Source organism: Rousettus aegyptiacus, unplaced genomic scaffold (genome assembly GCF_014176215.1).
Source record: "Rousettus aegyptiacus isolate mRouAeg1 unplaced genomic scaffold, mRouAeg1.p scaffold_m13_p_1, whole genome shotgun sequence".
NCBI classification, from domain to species: domain Eukaryota; kingdom Metazoa; phylum Chordata; class Mammalia; order Chiroptera; family Pteropodidae; genus Rousettus; species Rousettus aegyptiacus.
Genome location: NW_023416284.1, coordinates 165,698,196 through 165,725,505, shown reverse-complemented (window position 1 = coordinate 165,725,505; position 27,310 = coordinate 165,698,196). Strand labels below are relative to the sequence as shown.

At 39.1% G+C, this 27,310-nt stretch overlaps 1 protein-coding gene across 5 annotated transcripts in view; it reads left to right on the top strand.

Annotated features, from left to right (window-relative positions):
* Positions 1–27,310, top strand: part of NHSL1 (NHS like 1) — a 126,381-nt gene that overhangs the window by 40,887 nt on the left and 58,184 nt on the right. For 2 of the 5 annotated variants that reach the window (XM_016132681.2, XM_036222091.1), the window contains exon 1: positions 12,579–26,557. The exons of the other annotated variants lie outside the window; for them this stretch is intronic. In XM_016132681.2, the coding sequence (XP_015988167.2) occupies positions 26,500–26,557 (58 nt within the window). In that variant the 5' untranslated portion in view covers positions 12,579–26,499. Of the gene's footprint in view, positions 1–12,578; positions 26,558–27,310 lie in introns of those variants that run through there. 5 annotated transcript variants of the gene reach the window in all.

Genomic DNA, 27,310 nt, shown 5'->3' with positions numbered 1-27,310 from the left:
ACTTTAGCCATCAGCCTCCATGAAAATAAGTGGACTTTTCGAAAATAGCTTAAAATATAAAAGTGGGTTTTTCTACTTTCTTACTCTGCTTATTGCCTGAAAATATGCAGGCAATAAGCAGAGTAAGAAAGATTTTTAACTTTTGGAGTTCTATTTTCAATAGCAACTGCATAAAAAAAAAATCTAATGCAACGATTTCAATCATTAATGGCCTATAAGAGGGGAAGCTGATCACAGAGGAGGAGGAAAGTTAATGTGTTTCTAGAAATTCAAACACTCAGAACAAATAAGTCTAGGCTTTGTGGTGACTGGGAGTGGGGGAGGTATGTCCCAGGTACCTTCTTGTTCTTTGAAGTGACAGGTCACCATCAGGGAAATGGCTAGATCCCTGCGGGCTCCTCTCAAGCACCTTTCTGAAGTGGTTTCATTTCTCTTGACTAAAGGATTGAGGATTTACTCACCAAGGAGAAACATACTCTTTATCTAAATACTTTCTTCCCTCTTGAGTTTTCAATTAAATCGATCAATCAGTCTCTCTCACTCACATTCCCCCACTCCTCTCCAGTATATAGTTTGGTGAATGGTTAATTGAGCATAGACCCCAAAAAAAAAAAGAAAAGTAGTAAAATTATCTTCAGAAATATGGGATGATTCTCTCTTAGCAAACCATTATTTAAGTATGTGAGGTTTTCCATTCCTATTTAAATATTTCTATAGAAAACTTATTTTATTTGGTCTTCCCATCCCTACTTCTAAATTTTCGGATCCACTGGATTATTTTCTAGAGTTCCGTTGTATGCATTTCATTCTTTTTCCATTACAACCTTTGTTCCCCATGTTCCCTGTAAATATGCTTACAGAGTTTGGTCCCTGTGTTTTTCTGTATGTATTAGGTACTATGAGAACATGCTGGTTATTATTGAAGACCTTATGTCCGAGTGCACCCAGAGGTGACCCACTAATACTTGTTGAGTGATTAAACTCTTAGCTGCAGTAGGGACTTTATTCTCCCCCCTTTATCTCTGTGAACTGTTATCATTATTAAAAGTTATAGGAACTTTGACCTATAGGTTGCTTTTTCAACTCGAAAAATGCAAATGGTGGACCTATCATTTAATGACCAGTTGAGGCCTTACTAAAATGTACACTCAGGATGATGAGCCTGAAATCTTCATAACGTGATCAACCATGAGTAAAATTTCTGCATGTGAAGCCTAAAGACCCTTCGCATAGGAATCAGAGAGTTTCTGATCCTGGGTCTGTCATTTACTAAGTCTGAGGAAGGCGTTGTACAGCTCTGAGCCATTTTCTCCATCTACTAAATAGACGTGACTGCCCTGCCTACTTGAGAGTGATTTTGTGGCAATTGAAGGAGAGAAGATACCCCGAATATAGCCCGGGAAACTGGCAATCTGGCAATCGTCGTTATCTCCCATTTCCCTATGCTGCTTATCAACTTCACCTCTTTAACACATTTTAGAGGCCCTGTTTTCTCTCCATCTTCTGAGCCAGCACTGCCTCAGCCTGGTGACTATTAGCATTTCATGACTTTTTTTTTTGGCTTATCAGACTCCTAACTCCCAGATTCTAGGCTAATTGCTTTCTAATCCTTTCTCCAAACTCTATCCAGCATGCACTTAATGGACTTCATCCACTTTCTTTGATTAGCACCACCAGCCTCTCCATCCCATCCCATTGCCTTCAGGATAAAGTTAACTTCCCTAACTTGACCGAGAGGAGGACATCACAAAGGAATCCTTTCCTAACTTCTTCAGCCTCAGTTCTCACTAGCCTTTTGCCCCATTCGTATTCTCCTCTTTCGTTTTTGCTTGTACTAGGACCCTCAGCTTAGAACAGGTGTCTGTTTCTCCCATTTCTTCTGCCCAACATTTAGATTGGAGCGACGTGACTCAGTTCACATGTTTCTCTTCTTGGGAGCCCTCCATCAAAAACATTTCATAGCCGGTTTTGAGCCCCAACTCTGTGCCCTGTATCACAGTGTCCCACAACGGTCTGTTTTCTTGTGCCAGGCAGAAAGAATCTAGAAAGCAGGGAATGTGTATTTATTTCATGATGCAAAGAATCACATAAATATTGGTTGTATTTTTCATTAATATTTGAAAATCCTTAAAAATATGAGGACAAATTTTGGTGTATTATCCAGTTTAGTATTAGAGACAAAATAGAAAGCATTACTTGGCCCTTCTATAAAGTTATAAACTGTTCACACACCTGGGATAACATGGCTCATTCCAGCTGTCTTGCTAAATGATTTCTAACCAGCTGAAATGCACAGAGAATTTCAAGTAAGATTATTTGTCTTGGAAAGAGAAATAACTGTGCCAAGAGATCCTAAAATTAGATTTTACCTGGGAAAACTGTGTTTGGGATGCAGTACCACAGTATTCTGTAGGAGTAAATGACATGGTGTTGTCAACCAAAGCCAGGTATTCAGGATAAGGGCTTGTAGTATTTAGTAGTATTTATTACCTGGAATGGTTGGAGCAAACGAAAAATAATAACCCATTCGAGAAAAGCACAGGTAAACAATTTAATGATTGATCCATAATTGATTACCAAGGTAAAACCGTTTGAGTTTCTGGAATTGAGGAATCCAAATAAGGGAAAACTGCTTCTCCACTCTACCGTCGGAGACAGTCAAAGTTTCGGCTCCCATCACTTTCGTCCCCTGGTGTCATGCCTGTCAGTGTGTTACATGTGGCAAAAGGACTTCGCTGATGTAATTAAGGTTACTACTCAGCGAACTTAATAAAGGGGGATTAGCCTGGATGGTCCAGGTGGATTTAACATAATCACACAAGTCTTTAAAAGCTGAGCTTTCTCCTGGCTGATGGCAGAGGGGAAGTCGGAGAGATTCTAAGTGTGAGAAGGATTCAGTGCTGGCTCGAAGGTGGAGGAAGCCACTAGGAAACTGAGAAGGAACTGAATCCTGCCAACAACCTGAACGAGCTCAGAAGCAGATTTTCCTCCACAGCCTCTAGATAAGAGCCCAGGCTAGCCAGACACCTTGATTGAGAGGCCTGTGGGACCCTAAATAGAGAACCCAGCCAACCCTGATGGACTTTGGACCTACACACCTGTGAGAGGATAAATGGGTATTGTTTTAAGATGCCGAATTCATGGTATTTTTTTTGCAACAGTGGTAGAAAAGTACTGCACCAACACAACAAAAGAGAACAAAACAAAAATAGGATTGGGGTACAGAAAACTTTTGGTTTGGGAACCTTTCTGTTAGGAAGACTTGATTTCCAGTAGACCTTAATATTGCATGCACTGTGTCTAACAGACACTAAAATTGAATGCCCTTTCCGACAGCTGTGAGGGGTCTTTATTTCTGGCTGATCCAAGATCTTTTCCTGACCTCTGGAACATCATAGTTGACCCAAGGCATGCCTCTGCATGTGTCTCAGACTTCTAAGGACTCCAGTGGAAAAATCAACCAAGGAGATCTTACATTATTATATGCTGACTTTGTGCAGGAAAGGTTAACAATAATAAGTTGGAGGAATGAAGGTTGTTTTTGGAAGTAGAATATCAAAGGTTCATTCTCACTTTTTCCAAGTGTTGTGTAAAAGTAGGACATTTGAGATGCCGACTTCTTTTTAGCACTGTTTTTCTAACATTGCCATTATGAGAGCCATTCTCATTGTCAAAGGCCCCCTGAAACCCCAAATGCTCAAAATACACTAATCTTTTATTAACGAAGAGAGGATTTGATTTTGACTTCATTTAAGAAGTGTTATACTTTCATATTGTAATTCTAAAAGCCATTCATTTTAGTTGTGATGTACAGGACAAGCAAAGACTTAACACTGGGTTTTGCCAGTGTGGTAAATTTGTCCATATTAAATATTAAAGCAGTCGACTTAGTGTCAAAGTAGAGAACAGTTTTGTCTGCGTAGGATCATAATAGTGGAGTCATAAATAAACAGTCGATAACCTACTTGGTCACTTAACTTTGTAGAAATTGACTATTGCCTACATCTTTCTAGAGGACAAATCATGGATTATACGTTTTTCCCTCGAAACAGCAAATAATATTCTCATAGATAACTCTTTGAAGGACTAGTTAAAGAATGAAAGTTAAAAAAGACAGGCTACTGATTTGATGCACCACCACCGCCAACAAAGTTTAAAAACTCGACAAACATTCTTTTTGCTGCTTTGGTTATTTTGTGTGTGTAATGAATTTGAGATGTAATCCTCACTGTGGAAACGAGCGTTTTATTTGATCTACGACACCCATATTTCATTCAGATATTGTCTACATTTCTTGCTTCTTAACCAGTCTCTTCTCTTTGTCTCAACACATTTATTTTTTCAAAAGAAACATGTACAGTCTGAGCAAACCTACTGCACAGCGGTGTATCAAGGCCAAGGTGGCTACTAGATTGTCACTCTTTCCTTTCTTCCTTGACCCTAACGCCTGGCACAGTTGTTAATCCAGATCTGCTTCGTTGTTGTTTCTCCTTCTAAGCACGTTCTCATCCCTTCCTTCTGAACGGAAACTTTGGCTCCTCTTCTGCATTTTACCACTCTCCGCTATTACTTCAGTCATTTTCTAGGTATTAGGAATATAGTTTTAAAGTGATACAAGAAACAAAATCTTGATATTTTAGGCTTGTCATGTAACCATCTAACATTATATGTATTTTAAAAACCTTACAGTTATGTCAGATAACTTGCTTTCTCTTCATAATCCTCTCATCTGAGTCTTACATGCAATTTACCACTTCCCAGTAAATTACAAAATATAAATTGGAAAATGGCCCATGGACCTCGGAGGAGGAATACACGAGGAATAAATGAGGAAGGTTTGGCACCCCGTTCGCAGGCTTTTGTGTGGGGCTTTCAAATCGCTGTTGACTGTGTCTCTGCCGGTGGGACTGTGTGCCAGTAGGGCAAGTCGCTTAACTTCCATGGGTCTCAGCTCTTTCATCTCTAAAATGCAGATGGTAATTCCCTGACTCATAAGATTTTCATGAACTTTCGGTGGGATAACGTCTTGACTGGAACCTAGTGAGACCTGATAACTGTTAACAGCCATTTTTCTTTCTGTCACATGTGTGTGTGAAACGCTGCATAGCCTCTGCACATCTGACCGGCATTTGTCACACTGCAGCGTCACAGAGGATCTTTTCACTTTGGATTTTCAGTTTCCTAAGTGGGTTGCTCAGGGTCGCAGTAGGTACCCACTTTCTGCCGTTCCCATGTAAGTGCTGTCAGCCAGCGGCCGGACGCTGGTAATCCCACTTCACTCCGACTTGCCACTTATCGTGAGCTATAAATTCAGCCGCTATTCACGGATGTAAATGAGGGGATTTGTTTTCATGGTGCCACAAGCCTGATAAGCCTTATTACTGTTTTGTCACTTCAGATTAAGATTTTAAAAAAGGAAAGAAACTTTTTTTCCCCCACTTTCGCCTTTTCTGTTTCAATGTCCCTCCCAGACTGCTTGCCGTTGGTGAGCAAACTCAGAATGGTCGTCTAAATGTCTGTATGGTTTTTGGGGTTTCATAGTTCTTTGTTTCTCTGTAATTAATTGAAATTTTCAAAACATAATTACAAAAGAAATCCTTATCCGTACAAAATCCAGCGCAGCCTCACAGCACTGGTTCAACCTCGTACGTCAATAGGATAAAGAGAGGGAGACGAAGAGAGATGACAGGGATTTGAGCGCTGCTTATACAGCTGGCCCAATTTGCCTTCTTGTTTAAACACTGCAAAGCAAAGACAAGCTAATGTTGTACACGTGACAGGATGTATTACCTTTTAATAGCATGTCTAAGTGCAAAGAAGCAAGGATAGATTCTGGGAAACTTGCAAAAATGTACCAAGCACAACAAACTTTTTATAGATACTCTCAAGGTGGTTTTATTCAACTCAAGACCATGTGTCAGTTTATTTTAAAATTTATTAATTGGTATTGCAGCTAAAGCAATAGAAGGAAAAGAGGATATTTACCTACAAAAGCAGAGTCTTTAGAAAGTAGCGATGCAGAGAAAGTTAAATTTCAAAACCCATGGGATGTAGCCAAAACCGTACGCAGAGGAAAATTTGTAAACTTACACGTTTTTATTTTTAAACAAAAAAGAATAAAAGTCAAGCCTCTGACTCAAAGAAAGTATAAGGAGCATAGTTACTGAAAAACATAATAAAAAAAAGCGACAAATGGCAAACCCACTGGAATGTGTTCCATGTCTTATAGCTGTTCTGGGTACGAGAAGAGCGGGCAGGGAAGCGGAATCTGTAGGAAGGGAGGGAAGTGGGGGCCGCGCAGGACAAAGTCTGACGTTTTAGCTTTACGACTTGCGAACCCAAGAGACCATTTACATTTTCATTTTTATTCTTAAGATCATTTTGGCCAAATATTTGCAAATCATTTTTTTTTAAAAGATTTTTCTATCAGATCCCCAAATATTTCTCCGACACTTAAATTGCTTTTAGAGCTCCGCTGCATTCCCTCTTGTATCAGCCTAGCTAACCTCAAATTTTACTTTACTTTTTATTTTGTAATAAAAGTACATCTGTGGTTTTATACTTTCTAGCTTTGGGCGCATTAAATAGTGAGCGTATAGCACTGGGTCCTTGCTGTTTCTGACAGGCCAGAAGCAAACTCTTTTCTCTGTATCACATCATTTTGTGTCCAGAATAGATCTTAACACTTAACTAGTGTATGTCATTACAGGTGTGGAAAAACCAAGGCCCAGAGTAAGATTCCAAGTCTCCCATAGCCAGGTGAGGGCTAGAAACTGCAGTCCTCAGCCAGCGGCTGCTGTCTTCACCTTAGTGTGTAGCAAGTCCAGGTGCCACACGCACCAGCCCCTTCGCGACCCTTATAATCAATTTTTTCTTTACCTTTTATTACATGAAGCTTTGACAAACAGAGCTTCCATCATTCAGGCCCACTTTTTAGTTTATTTCTTATATTTAAGAATGGCCCTGTGATAATTTTTATGATCTCCTTCAATATTTAAAAATTCTGTTTTTACCTGAATGCCCATTTGCTTTGGAAGAAAACCTTGAAATCACTCCACTAGTCTTTCCTGTTTGGAAAACTTTTGGGCAGTATCTACTAACGCTGCGTGTTCGCATACCCTCTGAAGCAGCAAATTCCCCTTCCAGGAGTATACCAGGCGTAGAGGTATAAATCTGTTCAACAAATGAGGCATATGAGAATGTTCCTAACTGTATTAGAAAAGCCCCAAATTAGGGAAAAACCCCAAATGTCCATCAATAATGCAATGGATAAGCAGTTCTGTTACCATAAAGCAATAAGAATACACAAGCCACTGCTCCATGCAACCACATAGATGACTCTCACAAACATAACGTTGAGTGAAACCAGCCAAACACAGAAGATATGATTCTAAAAATATAATTCATAAAATTTAAAACCAGGCAGAAGCGATCTCTGGCGGTCGTGTCAGGGGAGTGGTTCCCTTTGGGGATGGAGGCATACAGGGAGTTCTGGGAGTTGGTGGCTGTCTGTATCTTGATCTGGGTGCTGGTTATATGGGTGTTCACTCTGTGGCATTTCACTGAGCTGCATGCACACTTATAATTTGTGCACTTTTCTGTACCCAATAAAAAGCGTACTTAAAATGCAGGCTTAATTTTAGCTTTATGTTCTCCTGCTTCATGCGAGTGTATGTGGTCTTGGCTCTCTCTCTCTCTGCGTAGCTAAGTCCTTAGTCCTGCTGTAGGTATTCTCAGAGGTCCTATGGAATGGTAGTTAGGAGGGAGTCTCCAGTGTTCCAGACCTTGTTTGAATTCACACCCCACTACTTGGCAAGCTTATGGCCTTTGAAGATTACTTAGCTTCATACTGAGCCTCCATTTTCTCAACTTGAAAAATGGGCATAACAGCTCAGCTCTCTCAAGGCTGTGATATGAGTGAAACAAATAATGGACATGAAATGCTCAGTTCTGAGTAAGCGCTATTAATTTCTAGCCATTATTTTAATTTTGTTTCCCTAAAGACTAGTCTGTGCTTATAAAATACAAAGCAGTCTTGCCATTTGGCACCAGACTGGACCTACAGCATAGACATGGGGTTGGGTTTCTTGTTCTTAAGTCCTCACAGAATATATTCATACTCTCAGTTACTCATCTATTCCAGGACTTCATATTCGTGATGATTCAATGTCGGTAAACCAATCAAGAATTCCCCTGTCTCAGTCCACTGTCTTTTATTCCTGGAGCTATTTATTTGCTCCAGCCTCTATCCTAAAACAGTTTCATTAATCCACTGCTTCCCCCAACCCCCTGGTTAATTTTTTCTTCGTAAATGCAAAAAATTCTGGGTGAGCTGCAAGGCTTTGTGGGCCACCTATGTCCTTTGTGAGCCCAAATGAGTGATTCTTCTCAGGAATGTTCTGGAACCTGAACCCAGCCATTGTTCATTGGCGGGAAGATGATGATTGCAAAAGTTGTACAGAGAGATTATGAAAGGGTGAAGATTGGGGGGGAGGGGGGAGGACCCTTTTTTGATTAATGAAACTCATTAATTCTGGATACAATTCCCAGCCTTTCTGCCTGAAGATTATTGTTATTCATTAACCCAGATTGTTGAATCTTGTTTTGTAATGTGAACCTAAAAAAAGGCTTTTCAGTGACCCGTGCACGCAGAAACAAATTAAGAGAGCTTGAAGAGAAACCAAAAGATTTTTGGAAAAGGAAGTTATAATGATCTATTTCAGCTTTTGAAATCACTTTCTTGATCTCACATGTCTTTCAATGCCCACCCATTTGCCTATTTATCTTCAGGGCAAAACTTATTGAACAAATAGCCTACATCTTATCTCCTCATGTTCTCACCTCTTTTTCACTTTGTCATCTACCTGAATCTGGATTCTGATCCTCAGGGATACTAACAGCTTCCACATGGCCAGATGGCAATGCTCACAGTTCTGTCTTTGCCTCATTTAATTTATTAGCATATTCTGTGGAGTTGACCTCTACTCCCCTGGCCCCCATTGAAACGGTTTTCTCTCTTGGATTTCGAGACAAAACTCCTGTGGGATATTTCTCGGCTCCATCAATGGCTCCCCCTCCTCCTCTTTCTGACCCAGAGCATTAGGATTCAGTCCTCTATTCTCTTCTGTATCTGCCTTCTTTTTCTAAATGTTTTCATTCAGTGGTTTTAAGTACCTTTTATTGCTTATTTACAAGTTGTTTTTGATCTCCAGCTCTGGCCTCTCCTCTGACCTTCAGACTCACATGCAACTGCCCCCTGTGAGATTCACCCCGGTAAGCCTAGTAGACAACCTCTTATAACGAGTCTCGATTCCTTTCCCCTCCATTTCTCCTCCATGTTCCCCATCTCAATAAAAGGCATCACCGGTCTCCAACCAGGCAGCTTAAGCGAAGAACAAGCTATCTTTGATTCCTCCCTTTCTTTGTCTTACAGCTAATCTTTCTGTTTTGTCTCCAAAACATTTCTCTTGCAACACTGGTTCAAGCCCATCATTTTGTGTTGAGTTCAGGACAGTGTCTTCGGGCTGTCACTCGCCCAATACACGAGCTGTTCTTCACAGTGGTCCCAGAGATCTTGTCGAAGCTCATGTACTTGCTGCAAAACACTGAACTCGAGGTTTAGAAATGGCCAACTTTTCACACAGATTCTGCATAGGCAGAGATGGCTCTGACATGTTTCTTTTTTAGAGATAGAACGTTTCAGTGATGCAAAGAAGTGCTAATCAATGCTATTTGAATCCTGAAATGGAGGCAATAGGAAATATGCCAATGTAAGTATTCCAGATTTTTCTTCAGCTATGCTGCTAGAAATCCCTAGCTGTGGGTGGAGGAGTATTTTCCTTCTGAATTGCTAGAAAAACTAGTACCAGACAACAGTCTGTGGATACTGTGCTTATTTTCAAAGATCGTTTACAAAATTTCCCCTGCTATCCTGCTGATCTTCTTTCGGGACCTATGTATCATGGACAATTAAAAAAACATCTTGTATAAATGTCATATTAGCCTTATAAAATTATTATCAGCCTTATTTATATATTGAGATGGCAGTAAATTACTTTCTTTGTCCAAGATGATAGCTCTGATTTTTGGAAAACTGGCTAGGAACGTAATATTTCATGCTTTACTATTATATCTGGGTGTTTATGAAGAAATAAATATTTTTGAGTAATGAGATAAATAGAAATTCCATTTGATTTTCATTTGTTTCTTGATAAAACTTTTTAAGGTCTTCACTTTATCAAAAAAATTGGATAGCAGAAGGGAATTTTTTTGAAGAATCGCTTTTTATTATTACCACAAATTATACTTTGAAAAATATTTTGAAGATATTACTATATACATGGTAAAGCATTTTTTTTTCCTGCCTCATGCAGAGCATGTTGATTTGTACATGTGTGCTCAGAAAAATTATATTTTCTCAGTAGATGCTTACCTGTGGAGTGTTTTATTCTTCAGTGGCATTTTAGAATGTCTAAGTAGGTGAGTGACTGTGTCATTGCTTAGATTGTTCACTGTCTTCTTCATAAGAGCACATTATACATTATGTAGTGGAGAATTAAGGCCAAACATAAACTTTTCTCATTTTTTCCCCTAGTTTTAATGGAGTATTCTGGTTTCCTGCAAATCATTCTTGTGAACCTTCTACCCTCACCTCTACTGCCACTATTTTTTAAATATACAATGTGAATTCGAACATCTCTTTAAGAAGAAAAAAACCTGCTATAATTTTGTTAGTTTTCAATAAAGAGAGTCCATGGAAAGAAACAACTCCTGCACTGTCCTGCGCTGAGTTGATAGTAGGTGACAGTGTGGAAAACTACTTGGTGAATTCCTGTGAGCCGCTGAGGCAATTTGAGTAAAAGAATTCTCTTTCTCAGCTTTTGATTCAGGAAGTTCAGATGTAAATAACCATATTTCTGGATTCGAATCAAAACTGAGTTAAGAGGCTACAAATCCCAATTGATTTTGGACCATATTAGTGCTTGTTCTTCTTAAAGAGCGTGGCCATAAATCCTGCAGCAGATTCTGCCATTGGCTCGCTAAACTCCCATCTCATTCTCTGTCTGGCCTGACTTCCTCTCCTATCATATTAGCTAAAGCTAATGCCTCTACCTTCCAGACTCCCTTGCAGCTAGAGTGCAACAGCACTCTTATTGAATTTGGATGCCAAAATGAGGAATGTTAGGCAGCACCTGCATAGGTTGTTTGGATCTACTAGTAAGCCCAGCAGCACTGGCCTCCTTTCTGGTACTGGTTTCTGTGGACACTTGGCATCCAGACTTGTACATGATCAGCGATGACCAGTGATGGCCAGCAGGTGGCAGCAATAGCAATGTTTCACAGCAACTAACAGTCCTGGCTGTGTGGCATGTAAACTTACCCTCTGACCTTCCTGGAGATTCTGAAAGCTCCTGAATATGCCTTAATAAATACTTTTTGCTTAATATAATGAGTAGATACTGTTGTTCGCATCTAAGTGTTCTAGTATTTCCTTCAGAGCTACTTTAATAAGGTGTTGGCTGTATTGTTTCAATCATCTGATGTTCTTTCCCTAAATACTGAGAATGGTTAGATGTTATTGTGTGTTCTTTATCAGAATTTATGCAGTATTTCAGAGTCATATTTTAATGAAGATTGGAGAAAAGGTAGCACTTTAAAAATAAATACAGAGAATATATTATTTTTTACTTATGACTTTGATTCTGACTATATAGTTAGTACAAACCCGTCTTAGAAAAAAAATCAGTCTGTCAAAGTAGGAAGTAATCAGGAACTAAAATATTCACTCATAATTGCCCAACAACATGAACTCAAAAGAGACAGTGGTGAGACTAGAGGCTAACCTGGTCAGTAGGTGGCCGACTGTATTTACCCCCTGCTCAGTGAGTGTCCTACCTGGACTAGATACACTCACTGAAGAGAGGCAGGAAGACTTATGATACCACCAGAGGTTTGGCGTGGGGGAAATCATTAGCATAAGGAGCGCAGACCATTTATCTCCCATCGACATTAGTTTACCTTGGATTTGTGGAATCTGTCTGCTTTTTAATTCAGTTTTCCTTTGTCTTTAAATTTTTTCTAAAACACGTCATCTTACATGAAAACTTTTGATGTTTAACCATTGCTCACTGCAGGAAGTCTGACCCCTTTGACTAGATAGGCCAGTTTCCTCACAACTGGTCCTGACTTCCGTTTCCAGCCATGTCACCCCTACAAACTCATTGGGCCAGCAAATTGCATCCCGTCGGGCCAGCAGGTCGTCTCAGGCAGTGATGTAAGCAGAAGGGGACTTAACGCATGGGTGTATGGTACTTACAAGATCATTGGAAAAGCTTGGGGAATAGGTCCAAGCTAAACTCCCAGAACCCCACCCTTCAGCCCCTCAGAACTGGCTCACCGAGGAAGCCGTCACCTCTGCTGCAGTCGGAAAGCTGGCTCCATTTTTAACTCCCAGACCGCATTGCCCCAGCTGTGTACCTTACTGACAAAATGAATGTCACCTACTCTGCTTACCATCCCCACGAAAGTAAGAAGTGGGCACTGAGGCCTCAATTACCGCTCCTACTGAAATACTGAAATGCCTGAGCAGTCAGACTCGGCAGCAGCAATAGCTGAAGCAGGAGTATGGACTCAAGTCCTCAGCCAGGTTCACCAGCTGCACCAACGTGCAGATCAGGAAGCCTAGGTGTAAGGGGGTCTTGGAAGTATAGTTTCCAGCTAATCGCCACTCCCGGGCAGTGCACTCTGCAAGGCGATTTGACTGGGGCTGTGAGAGGAAGGTGAACCATCGTCATACCCATGACTCAGTATTCTCGGCACACGGATGGCTTGTCCTTTTCTTTATGCCTTCGCCCTTGCTCTTTTATTTAGTTGGAATGTGTTTCATATCCTTCTCCATCTAGCGAACCTTATGCGCCTGTCAGGGTCTAGCTCACATGTCGTTTCCTTTATCATGTTTTCTGTAATATTCTTTCTTTCCAGCCCCCATTAGAAAGCACTTTCTATTTTATAATGTGTCTTATTGCCAATACTATGTGATTGTATCTGTCTTCTTCCATCCAGTGGAATTCTTTACTAACAAGAAATGGATCTTTTATTCATTCATTTTGTTATTCAATCAACTAGCTTGCTGGCATCTCTAAAGCCAGTAAAGGTGCAGTTCCTGTCTTCGAGGAGTGAAGGTCCTCGTAAGGGAGACAGATAAGCACAGTTATGGGTGGATAAGCCACAGAAAAGTGGATAGGGCTTTGGAGATGAAAAGATCGAAGAAGGCTTTCTAAGAGAGGGTTGTCTTCATCTTAATGTTTCCAGTGCCTGATGTAGTGCTTGGTGAGTAGTGTCTTTAGTGAACTAGTCAGGGCTAGAAACAGATGAAATGATTTTTTGAAATGACCTCTTCTCTCTTGTTAAAAGCTTTTTATCAGTATTATGATACTTCAACATGAGGGTTTTTTTTTTTTTTTTTTTTGTATCATAGAACAAGGCTAACTTCTCTACGCTCATTTTGTTTAAACTGTTTCTTTTCTTCCTATAATTCATTCCTATAATAAAATATCCATGAGATGCCCACTGTATATCAGATCTGGTGCTCAGGCCCGAGGCCCTCTGGATCCAGGGAGCCATGGCCTCTTTCTGTGGTCCGGATTATGTTCCTAGTGGTAGATACAGTCACAAACAAATAACTACACAAAAACAATTATTAGTGCTATAAAAGAAAAGTACCGGTGTCAACGAGAGTGAGTGCCAGGAGGTGTAAGAAATGGCGATTAATCCAAGACCCAAGGATGATGGGAAGAGAGCAGGTAAAAAGTAACCCACTGATTCTTACATAACAACCAAGAGTTTTTTCCTTTAACTCCTCCCTTTTGCCCACCCTCTTTTGTAATCATTTGATAGCCAATATACTCCATTTTTCAAGAAAATAAATTCCAATTTTAACACACAAGGAAGCTTTTCAAAAAATGACTTGCACTTATGAGATTGAAATAGCCATTATCTGTATGAAAATATTGTTTAGTATTTGTAAGCTATTAAGGGACATTTTCATAGCGGTAAGACAATTATGGCACTATAGAACAAATAGAACAAATGCTTTTAAATTCTCCAGCCTTTCCTTCCCTCGCCCATTTCACAGTGATAGCTGACTGATTATTCCCTTTCTTTGGTGCCTGTGAATGTTACATGTTATCATCTTGTATCAAATTGCAGAGCAGATGACTTTGCGTGAGCCCAAGTTTGGCTCTGTACAAAGTGCAAGGCTGGCTCTGGCCCTCCAGGAGCTTACGAAAATATCAGAGGGGCTGGCCTTGTGTAAACCGCATTAGGACTCACAATTTAAAAAACATTTTAATCAACCTAAGAGTGGATCATTGATTCGAGATCATGAATAGATGGAGGGTAGGTACATTTATTAGGAAAGCTGGAAGAAAAATTCCCCATGGAGAATGGAGGCAAGTTTGGGAAATGCCTTCTAGACAGGGCAGGCTGAGGGGGATTAGTTAATCTTCTTTTGATCACTGTGGGGATCTTCTGAAACCCATATTTTGCCATTTGCATAGACCTGAGAAGAATTTGCAGGCTACTGCTGAGAGCAGTCCTCCGCCCCAAGACTTCCAAATGATCCCCTTTGCCACTGTGATGTTTTTAGGACATTCTACACATTTTGGTTCTCTCTGAATGAAGCATTCACGTTGCCATTCAACACGTCTAGTTTGGGGCGCATTCTAAGTCAAATTATACAAGAAGCTATTTGTGGCATTCAGCAGCTGCAGTAAGAAGAGGCCGTTTTGCGGGGACGGGGGAGGGTGATGGTGTTAAACACAATTGAAATGAAGCTAGAAAGTTCAGAATATAGAGTTATCGTTGTTGATGGGCAGTTGCGATTGCACTGACAAGAGGAAGAGGGAGGAGACAGAGCGAAGAAGTGGGTTTTATCCTGTTTTGACTTGGGGTGTCCTGCTGGAAGGCGTTCTCTCTATAGATGCTCTGGGACTTATTTTGATAATGAATGTACTATATCGTCTGGAGTCTGTGGCTGATTCCTCTATCCAGTGGGGCGCAGTTGGTGAGTGTTTCTCTTTAGAAAACAGATCTAATAAAATAATTAAATTCTAGTCGGATGAGAGCTGATCGGGCATGAACATCAAGACAAATATGGGAAAGTGTAGATGTTTTAGGGCTGCCCTAGATAGCCTAAATGTATACTTAATTAAATACGGTTTGCTAATGAAAATTGATTGTGGCAGTTTCATTGTTTTATCATAGAATGACTTATGGATTGCCATTCACGAAGAGGTAGGTGTTTCAGATAAGATGATAAAAATGGATTGAGCTGACACTTCTGATACAGCTGCTATAAAAGTTGAGTTTTGAGAAAACTATTTGACATTTGAAGAACCAATTGGTTTTATTTTCTACCCCAAATATCTTATTATTATTATTTTTTTAATTCTGGTTCAGGGAAACATTGATTGCCTGTGTCTTCCTTGTCAGTCAAATTCCTATGTGACTTCTATCCCCTCCACCCATCACTTTTTTATTTTATTTTATTTTTAGTAAAAGCAACACTAAATTAAACAGTGGAGTGAATTATGAAATACTCTCACCTGTCATTACAATTCCAACCTTCATATATTTGACCGAATCTTAAAAATATTGTTAGGCACGTGAAGACGACTGCTGATCTCAATCCTTCCTAATGTTATTTGCTGAGATATCGAGAATTCCATTATTACTTTTTCTGGTTTCTGTTTCCAACCCTCGTGATGCTGACAGGGAGCTGCTAAGCGTATCATTTTTTTTACAGTTATTGTTTTGACGAGCATTTGATTTTCCTCGGATTCTGTGTGAGCCTAATTATGTTGGCTCTGCAATCAACATGCCTCCCTTCCTTCCAGCTGCGCCCTCGCTGTATTGCCCTCGAGAACCAGGAAATGCCAACAAGCATGGAGGCACTTCTGCCCTGTCAGTTCAGAAAGCGACCCTGTGAAATCCTTGCTTTAGAAAGATTAGGTTTCTAGAATTTAGAGATGCTGAGCAATATGTCTCCATACAATAATTGATGTTTTCATTCTTATCTCTTGTTCTCCTTTCTTGTTAACTTATTAAAAATACTCTTTTCTTTCTGAATTAAAGAAAAATTAATGCAAGAATATGAAAAACTGAGTTTATAAGAACGTTTTATTCATTTCAAAAGTTTTCAACTGCCTGACTTTAATGGAAGTTCGGTACTCTCTAGACCAATTCTGAACATCGTTTTATGACAGGCTGACCTTTCTTTGCTCCTCCTCCAGCGTAATTACAAAGCCTTTGCCGCACTCATGCTTCATAAGGGGCTATGGGTTTTCCGTTTGAAGAATTCTGCTGCTGTTTATTAAGTAGTTTAGGACAATGTGAATTTTTTTTTTTGAAAAAAATCTAACAGTAACCAGATAAATATTATCCTCACATAGCTCAACCTTTACCATTACTAGAAAACCAGGTAATAGTTGGAAATGTTTCTAAGTATTGCTGTCAGTTCATCAGCAAACCAAAGCAGTCTTTCTTAATTTGTCTAATTATCATTTTGCAATGTGAGCCAGCTGGCCCCTTAACAAAAGCAAGGGATAGCACAGCTTATTAATTATAACATTTATCTTAACCATATGTGAAACAATATAAGAAATCACAGGAAAGAGTAAAGAAAAACTGAGTTCATGAGATCGTTCCATTGCTTATTGATATAATTAGCTCAGATGATTCTTTTATTTAAATCTTTATACTTTATTGATCACTAATAGGAAAGAATTTAGGTGATAATCTGCTATCCCTTCAGTCATTTCAAATTAAATAAACTTTTTTTTTTTTTTAATATTCATGGACAATATGGTTTCAGAATCATCTCCTCCCGAAATGAAAACAGTCTCCTTTGGATTTCTTTATTGTTAAGATCTTACCTTTTGTTTGGAAATTAATGTGGACCTCTTTTTTTCTTAGCCTAGTTATTCAGTTACATATAACTACCTTCTGACTGATTCAGAAACGTTTTATATAACTCAGGGGTGTTTCTTCAATCTGAGCTTGGTTGCAGATACTAGGTAGTTTGTGAATATTTGCAAATTTTTCTGGAGGTATGAGATCAACTTTGTCTAAATTGAGGCTCAAGGGGGGGGGCACAGATTTATAGAGTATAATCCTTCTTTGGCGGAAGAAGATGAGAATATTCTTTTGGGGCATGAGAGTGAATGGAAGTGTGTCAAACCAGAGCCCTTCCAAGCTCTTCGGTCTGGAGACAGCAGCAGGAATCCTTCTCCAGTCAATGCTTCTTGCAGTGTACAGCGTCCCCCTGTAGGTGGCGCCCTTCCACTTCAGTTTGTCAGTTTTCTCCTGGTAGTCTGGATTTGGGAGTCTCCTTTGCTTCCAGTTTTTTTTTTCTAAGTAGAAGTCTCCTCAAGTGTGGATTCCTTGTAGATTTTGTAACACCATCAATAGAGCAGGTTCTTAATATTGTCCAATTTAAAAAGTACAAGAGAGCCCCAAATCTAAAGTACTTCAGCTAATCACATGACTCTCTTAAATTAGATTTCTAAGATTATCACATTATACTTTGGCTTTTAATTCCACAATGAGATTTTTTTTCTTCCCTGAAGGTCTTAGAAGAAAGGTTGCATTAACTCTTTTTCTTTTCAAATTTTGAGATTCATTTCCCTTTAAATTATTTTTATTATAAAGGGATATGATTATGTTAATTTAAATAGCACAGAAAATATATTTTAATTTTCAAGTGATTGAAAATTATTCTCTTCTCTAAGATGGGCTGGATCCTCAGTATGCATTCAGAAAATGTATTTTGAATGATATTTGAATTGGGAAAGGTAAAGCGAGTTAACTTTACAATTCAGCTAATTGATTTGTAGCTCTACTCATATACATTATTTCCCTCCTGAAATGAGCCTTTATATGCCTAATATAGGCTGAGTAGAATGAATTAAATGATGGATTAGGGCTGTACAACATGCTGTGAAGAATGATGGTTTCAAGTATAAGAGTTAATGAAATTATTCTCTTTCAGACAGGTAGAGTTCACTTTTGAGGAAGTTGTCCTTGAAGTAAAATGGCATTTATTTTTGAATTAAAGAATTACTAAAGCTTTGTCAAGGAATGCTTCTTAAGGAAGGTTAATATTTGCATTATCCCTTGAGAAATGAATAGGGGCATACCAAGTGGATATTAGGGATCAAGGGCAAAGACACAGATGCAGCAATCAGTGAAGGTCTCTGGAATCCTCTCCCCCCCAGCCCCCTGGCAGTGAAGGCAGAGGTATCATGGTGTATTGAAAACTGGAGCACAAGATGAATAATTAGCTTAGAAGTTGGGTAACTGTGGTCTACTGCAAGTTACTTATTTTTATAAAATAAATGGAGTGGATTTGGTACTTCGTACTCTTTTTCAGCTCCAAATTTCTAGGAACCTGCGAAATCCCCCTTTTCCAGCTTGCCCTTGCTGTACCCCTATTATTTCCGTTCACAAAGCTCTCCCCTGTCAGCCCCACCTCGTGCCCATCATCTCCAGACAGTCCCTGGACTGTCACATTCCCCGCGTTAGCGGGACAGTGCACCCTTCCATCCCTGCAGGCAGGGTGGAACTTTGAATGCTTTGTCAGCAGGGCTCCCTTTGTGTTCTGCGCTTTTGATTGGGGTTTCTTTTTCATAGCATGTTTTTTGTCTGCCTGGCCTTTCATTTGTTCAACATTTGTCACATGAATATTGTGGCTCGGCTAAACTAGTCACAGTGATAGCAGACGTTTTGAAATTGACGGAGCAGATGGTGGCAATGGTTTAGATTAAATTATTAACTAGGATCTACAGCAGAAGCCTTTAGCTTCAACACATGCAGAGTTAAGGGTGTTTCCTAGCATCAGAATTAACTGGCAAAGTGCATGTCAGATCAGGTTCCTTCTAAAGAAATGATACATTATCATCTCTTAAGGTTTCCCTTTCTACCCCCAGCCACTACCCCCACCAGATATTGATGAAGAGAGTGATTTCCATTTGTCTTGCTTTCAATATGCCATGTGATTCATGATTAAAGATTAATTCAGAAGCAAAAGAAAAGACCATTGTACCATTGAAGCTCTAGAACATTGGTGCTTTTTAATGTACTTTTGTGAAATAGCATGATTCACAGGCTAGTTAAAATAATTTTTCATGAGCATGTCTTGTCAGACACATGTTTTCATTCTGTGGAGATTATCTCTACAATATTTCTTTTTAAACCTTGTGTGTGTTTTTAAACCTCATTATGCAATTGAGAAAAGCATAAGAATGATACCTGTATATTCAAATTTCCCCACTTGTCTAAAAAAAGGCCTTTATAGCTGGTTTATCCAAAACTAGTATCCTGCCTGGGATCATGCATCTGGTTGTGGTGGTGTGATGTTCCTTAAATCTCTTTTAATCTGGCATGTTCCTATTATTATTATTTAATTGACGTATTGGAGAAGCCAGACCAGCAAAATGTTTCACTTTTAGTTTGATTATTTTCATTTTTTCCTCTAGGTCTCGTATTTTCTGTAGAGTGGAAAATTTTAACTTATCAAAAATGTCTCACTTGAATTTACCATAGATGAAATTTATACTTGTATTTCATCACAGCAGGGGTATGTAGTACCAGTTGTCCTGCTAATGTCTGCTGGATTAGGGAGATGGCAGTCTGGCCCTTCCACTGTGTGATGGCTCTAACATTCTTCTCACATGGCAGCTAACTGGCAAGTAAATCAAAGAAAAGTAGATGTTTTAAATGCTTAAGATCTTAGATTACTGAGAGATGAATATTATAATTTGTTGACTCTTGTCACAAGTGACCAACTGATCTTTCAGTTTGTTTCGAATCGATTAAATGCCAAACAAGAAGACTCTATATACAGTCAGTTCAATTCGTGTTGAATAATATAAAGTATATTTTTTCATCTATTGTGTCAAATACTTAAGGCTATTTTTTAAATATCATAAATTATAGTTGTATTAACAAATAAATTTTACTGTAGGCTAAACAAAATCCCTTAATAGTGAAATTTTGTCTATCTGAAATTTAGCTTTATCTAGGCATCCCATATTTTATCTGGCAGCCCTGTTTTTAAATTTTATTCCCTTATTTATGCATTTATTGATCATATTAATTTATCTGCCTGTATTATTGATTTGCTTTGCAGCTTCAATAATAATTATTATTTTGATAGATAAGTATTATAGGCTATATACAATTACTCTCAATGTAAAAACGTTTATAAAAACATGAAACAATTCTTTCCTCCAAAAGTTAAAGTTATAGGAAGACTTTTTCCTTAATAAATAGAAGATTGGCCTAAACTGTAAGTTTATCTACTACTAAAGTATTATTATAAATGTTTTTTTTTTAGTAGATTATATTGCTAGTTACGTTTTAGAAATTTCTAAAATCTCTTCCCACTGTTATACATTTTATTTTATAGGACCAGGGGCTTATATTGGATACTTTCTGTTATGATGTTTTCCAGTCCTCCAATGAGTCTGCAAAGTACAAGACAGAATGAGTGTGTTTGAAGATTTAAAAATTTTATTTCAAATATTTTAACCATACATAAAGATTATGAGCACACCTAAATTAACTTAGTTATATAGAGTCTTCTATTTCAGATGTTGTTTGATTTTAAAAACTAGCCTAAAATAAATTGACAGTCAGTAGAAGCATTATTTATAGATTATGTTGGGCTGAGACATTTTCTGTTTTTGAAGAGTTAAAATTCCTTTGAGAAATGCTTAAAATTATCATTTAGTGCATGACCCTAACCAGAAAAGAACTCCATTATGTCGGATTTTTCTTTTCTCTTCCCTCTCCTTCCAACTTAGAAGACCATAGTGGTCTTATCGATTATATATTCCATTTTCAATTGATGTAGAATTCAATTTTGTGTAGTTCAAAATGTGTATATAATATGCTTTGTTTCTGCCTATAACTCCTGTGTACAGTATTCGAAAATGTTTCTTTTTAGTAAATACTGTTTAACAAAGTTTGTGAAGGTTTTTTGGATTCAAAATAAAAACTTAATGCCCTAACTGCATTTAATGCACCTAGGAGGACCTGAGGTTTTGTGTAAATGGACATGGGGAAGCGGGGAGGGGAAGAGAGGGATGGAAGCCTTATCTATGAGTCCTGGGAGCCTTAGACAGCTCTGCTCTTAAGAAGCTTTTAAGTTTCAACATATAATTTTTTTGTCCTTAATAAAAACAATAAGAGTATATTTAAAGGTCGCACTGTAATGAAAGTATGAATGGTAACAGAATCATTTATTAAATAGCTAGGGCTTTTACTCTTTAGACTATTATACCTTAAGTATATAATGGTTCCTGAAACATTACAAACTGGTAAATAAAGACTGGTAAATACAGGCTGATAAGACCAAGGGAGTTGTCAAACATAACGCTTAATAAGAACTGATTCTGAGCTCCTTACCTTAGGCGTGGATTGCTGCACCAGTTCCCCAGTTTCCCTCCCAGCCCCCAGTCAAGCCCATTCAAATATACACATTGTGCATCACTAGTGAGCTTTTAAAAGATGGCAGTTTTTAGAATGCCATACAGCTTTCCTGCTTGAATGCCTTTGGTGACTCCCGGGCCCACCAACTAAAACCCACCCCGTATGGCAAGCAGTGCCCTTCGAGGTCTGGCTCCCGCCCCCTCTCTCTGCCTCCCTTGCCACTTCTGCCCACCTCAGTCTCCTGTAAGGTTACAGACCTTCGCGCGCGCGCATGTGTGCGCGTGAGTGAGAATGTGCGCGTGCGCAGGCATGCACCATGACTGTGCTTTACCTGAGCATCCCCCCTTCTGTTCTGTAACAGCTGTTTGCTTTCTGAACGAGGGACATGCCCTTTGTCATCTTTACCAGTAACAGCATGGCCTTATCTCTCTCTCTGTGCTTATTCATTATTTTATTGTACTTATCTGTTTGGGCGATGTCTCCACTGGACTATGTGACTTTCCTAAGGTCAGTGACTATGTTTGATTTACTTTTAACCCATATGCCTGACACAAGCCAGCTAATAAATGCTCAATCTAAAGTTGCATGTACTAACTAAAGATGGCTTTTCAAAACTTAGTGCTCGGGAAAGAGAACAGATCAAGACACCCAGATTCTCCTCCCAGCGGGGACATACATTAACTTCTAGATCTCAGTTTTCTCATTTTTAACTAAACATTAAATTTACCTGTCTGGTTCATTGAAAAATTGACCGTAGATCTAATAGAAATGAGAACATTCTTGATAAGCAGCTAGGGTTTGGGGGAAAAGCAAATCGTCCTAAATTGGACATTGAGTTTGAGATAATGTAAAATTCTATTAGAGGTTAGCGATATGGAACTAGAGGACAGAGAAATGAAAGGTGATAGACGGAGATGAGGATTGAACAGGGGTGTTTAAAGGCAGGAGCTTAATCCATGGGTCAGCAGCCTTTTTCCGTGAAGGTCCAGACAGTAGATGTTTTTGCGGACCGTACAGTCTTTGCCACCACTTCTCAGTTCCGCTGTCGCCTGCAGACCGGGAGCAGCCGTGGACGATACGGAAGCAAATGGGTGCATGCCGTTCCATCGCCACTTTATCATTGGACACAGAAATTGGAATGCAACGTAATTTTCACGTGTATGAAATATCCTTCTTTTAGTTTTCTTTTTCAACCATTTAAAAAAGGGGCCTGCAGGATTTGGCCCAAGGGCTGTAATTGGCCGACTCCTGCCTTACACCTGCAGAATCATTAAGGTTTCAAGGGGGAGTAAGTAAGTAACACAGGACAGAGATTTAAGGACTGGCTCTTTGATGTGTTAGGAGTTTGTCAGAATCCAGAGAAGGAGCAGTCAGAGGTAGGAAAGGAACGCTGCTGATGCTTGAATAATGCAGGGCGGGGGCGCCAGTCCCTGTGCAGTTGCAAATTCGTGTCTAACTCTTGACTCATCCAAAACTCGACTACTTACTACTAGCCAAATGTTGACCGAAAGCCTTACAGATAACAAATAGTTAATCAACACCTATTTCGTATCTTATATGTATAATATACTGTGTTCTTACAATAAAGTAAGCTAGGGAAAGCAAATGTTGTTAAGAAAATTATAAGAAAAAACACATTCACGTATTTATTGAAAAAAATCCACGTGTAAGTGGACTCGTGCAGTTCAAACCCATGTTGTTTAAAGGCCAACTGTCGTGTGCTGCAGCGTCTGTGAAGAATAGCTCAAAAATTGGGTTGTTAGCAGTACGTGATTAAAAAGATAATTAGAAAACTGAGGAGAGAAAAAAGGCCATTGGTACTAGTTAGAAGTTCGCTAGGTACTAGTTAGAAGTTAGAATTAATGCCAGAGTCTCACTGGGAATTTAAAAAAAGTGATTAGAGGAAGAATCTTTGGCTGTAGAAAAAAGATAAATGTGCGTAAAAACTGGAAGTGACGGGTTTAGAGCGGTCACTCATGGAGCTGGCAGTTGGACTCCGAGACAAGCAGAAAGACAACCGTGAGGTCTGAAGTGGACCTTCCTTCTGTTAAAACATGACTGACCCTTTATTAAGCTTAGGGCAGTTTAGCTCTCTCTTAAGATTTTATTCGTCTATCTAACAAATACTTAGCATATATATGCTTACCACATACCGGGTACCGTTCTAACAACTTGATGACGGAATATAAATATTGTTATTACTTCCACTTTACAGATGAAGAAAGCAAGGTGTGGCAAGGCGGCTCCGCACTTGGGCTCTTCACTCCTGTGCTACACTGTCGAGTTTTCCGTGTTTGGGATATTAATCAGGACTTTTAAAAACACTGTTGCTGCTGTTATAGCAAATAGGAAGTACCATGGGTTTATTTTCGGTCCAATGTGCAAACTGAGCAGTTAAAAAACGCTGGGCACTTTCATAAAAACATGGCTCTTCAGTAACCTGCGACATCGAGGCAGTGCAAATTTTAAGATGAAAACACTTCCCTGTTCTCAAGCTTATAGGCAGGATATGAAGAGATGATAAAATTACTGGGAAGAATCTTTGTAATCAATCAGCTCTTACAGAACTTAGTATGTAACACAATAAGTGCCATGATGTAGTTGGTTGCTCCCTGAAGCTCTGGCATGGAAGGAAGCCTCCTTTCTACCCCTAGACTCACCCCTGACCAGTGGTGACCAGACAGTGGCATTATCTGTACACAACTGTGGCCACTTAATTTCAAGTTTAGCATCGGATGAGAAAGGAAGTTACTCCATGCATGACTCTTACTACTGTTCATTTTCTTAGACTTCTCTAACTAGTCCTGGTGGATCAGAAAAGTCTCACTATCCAGTGAATGAATCGCCCTGTTTAAAATGAGAGCCAGTGAAATTCACTGTACAGATTTTTGTTTTATTGCCATTGCCTCAAAGTTTTTACTTTTCAGTGAGGTGTATCCTGACTCCTACTTAATAGTGCAAGCTGGCACCTCCAACTCCCATAACCCTTCTTATTCAGCATTTTCTTGTGTCCATTGCACTTACAACCTTCTAATACACCATAGAATTGTAGTTTATTGTTAAATGATGTAAGCTCCATGAGGGCAGGGACCTCACTGATGTATCCCAAATGAGTGACGCTTAGCATGCATGTGCTCAGAATTTACCTTTTTAATGGATGAATCAAAGTTTGGATCTCAGTTCTTGTACACATGAAAAGCTACATGCTGTTTTCATTCGCAGGTGTGGCATGGTGACATTTAACTTTAGAAACTTGTAGATTGTGAATAGGAGTGCTTCTGTCCAGAGCATGCTACTACCTGCACCTCTGGAAGCAGAGAGAGGTCACTCTTGCTTATAAATTTGTTTTCCTAGGGGGAACTTTGCTCACTAATTAGAGACAGCTATATCATTTAATTTACAGCCTCGGTCATTTGTTATTTGCCATCTGGCCATATAATTACTTTTAAGTAAAGCTATGTTACGTATAGGATAAAAGAACGCAAATTGGAAATCTGTGATAATATGCGTGTTAATATGATAATATGGGTTTTATTTTTTTGTTGTTGTTTACTTTTGTTGCTCAAAAAAAAAATAAGATTATTGGGGTGTGTAGGGGAGGGGGGAGATTTTAGAAGGAATCATTCCAAAGCTTTCCCTGGAGGGAGCCTCTTCTATAAATTTTATTCTTTGACTAAAAGCTTTTGTTACAAACTAAATGTTTTGAATTAGTGGGTTATTACATTTTTCCATTCAGTTATAAGTCTGGCTCAAAGCTACGAAATAAGAGGTTGTCTAATGTGTTTCAAACATTGTTTTGCCATGGAGTGGAGTTGGGAAGAGGCAGGGACCATTCTTTTCCTTTGTCCTTCTTTATACTATTAACGGATCTGTATTCTTTTCCTTTTTGTTCCCTGTTCCTTTACCCCGGAATATATTTTTCTAGTACCAGCTTATACCCCATTTCTGATTCTTCTCTCTCTATTTGTGTTTCCCCAGTTCTCTCAGGTTAATTGCAAATGAACAAAAGAACCGAAACTCAATACAGTATAATATTTGCATTAAAGAGAAACAACTAACAGGAGTGGGAGAGGGGAAGGTTGTGCAATTTTTTTATACCGAGTATTTAGATGATAAACTTAAAATACAGATTTAATTTCTTCCTCGAGACAGGGAAGTTAGCAGGCTTTGAGGTGTTGGGGGAGTTGTGACAACTAGATGCAAATAAGATCACACTTTGGAACAATTACAATGCTGGTTCTCAATCACTGGCAAAAAAAAAAAAAAAAAAAAAACCTGGGTGAAAAGACGTGGAGTACTAATTTGCACGAAAATGCAAGGAAGTCATCACGGCTCCTTGGAGACTTGTTCTATTGTAAAGTTTTACTGCTTATAAACGTTCCTTTGGTGTGGGAGGCAGAGCCTGGGGGCGTGGTTGGGGAAACAATAGTTTGGCTCTTTTTTTCCTCCCTAAATCAGTTCCAATGCTTGAATTAACTGGAGAGTCAAAGAGAACCAACAGACTTGCTTTAAGACTTGTTGGCTCCAGTAAAAAGATACGGACGTTCATTGTGGCCTGGTGAGAATGGGGAACATGTTTGCTTCACCTTGACTCCATAGAGGAAATCTGTACTACTCTGTGGACTCCAGAGAGGAGAAACTTCTGATCTGCTGTAGAGAAAACTGAATAAGTGAGCCCTGAGGCGGAAAGACTGATGTGGCTATCATGCAAATAAGAACTGTGATTGGCTTTCTCTTTCTGCACATGTTGTCACTGGCGGCTCTCAGCCTTAAAGATTAGGTTTCAGTGGGAGATTTTCAGGTCCAAGGACTGTTAATAGTTTGTAACTACCTGACAATAAGCTCAACCTCCAAGTTACATCATCCCGGGCAGATGTCTAATGATTTGAGAACAGAGGAAGAAGTTAGAATCCAAGTTAGAATCCGGAGCAGAAGCTTGCCACCTGCCTGCTGGACTGAGTTTTTAATGTGATTTAAATTTATAAGTCCTATGTAGGCATTCTGGAAATGGTGGTCTTCATTAATACAAAGATCAAGTCTTTAATTAAACTTTTTAAGAAGAAAAGTAAGTAGTTTCTTTTCTCCCTACTGTGTGTGTGTGCGTGCGTGTGTGTTTTATGTAGTATTTCATCCTTTTGAGTGACAGAATCAGAGTGTGAAACAGCATAATTGACACGAGTTAAGCTCCATTCTATACCAGGGTGTTCAAATACCTCAGACATCTGTAACTCTAGGGCAGAATTATGTGATCTCAGCATGTCTTATGTATTTATGGTTGAGATTTTAAGTGAATTTCCTTCTTTGTGCTTCTCAAAAAAAGCCTTTTGAAAAGGGTTGGGGAAAAAAAAACAACCTCGTATTTACTTTATGTCCTCCCTGATGTATGGCTTTTTGATTCTTTGCCTTACTATGCAGGGGACCTCTGTGTGATGTGTCACATATTTTTGGTGGTGATGATCTTCTGAAGCTCCCTGGTACTCTGTGTTTTGTGTTTCAGAGCTGGAGGACAAATTCAGTCTAGACTGGTCAGCCATTGTTGTAAAGTACACAGCTTTGGTGGTGTGGCTTCATTGTATATACTTACTACTGGTTTCAATTTCTTTAATCCAGGTTGTCTTCATTCCCTAGAAGTTTAATTTTTACAAATACATGATTTTGTTTTTACAAAAACAGGAACGTCCTGTGTGCTGGTTGATAGTTTATTGATTTTAGTTTAGTTTTTAGTTTTGGGACCCATGATTTAAACTGGATAAATGCGCATGAGTAGAAGCCTTTGGTAAGAGAAACTCTGAGGAAAGCAACAAAGAACCGCACTCTG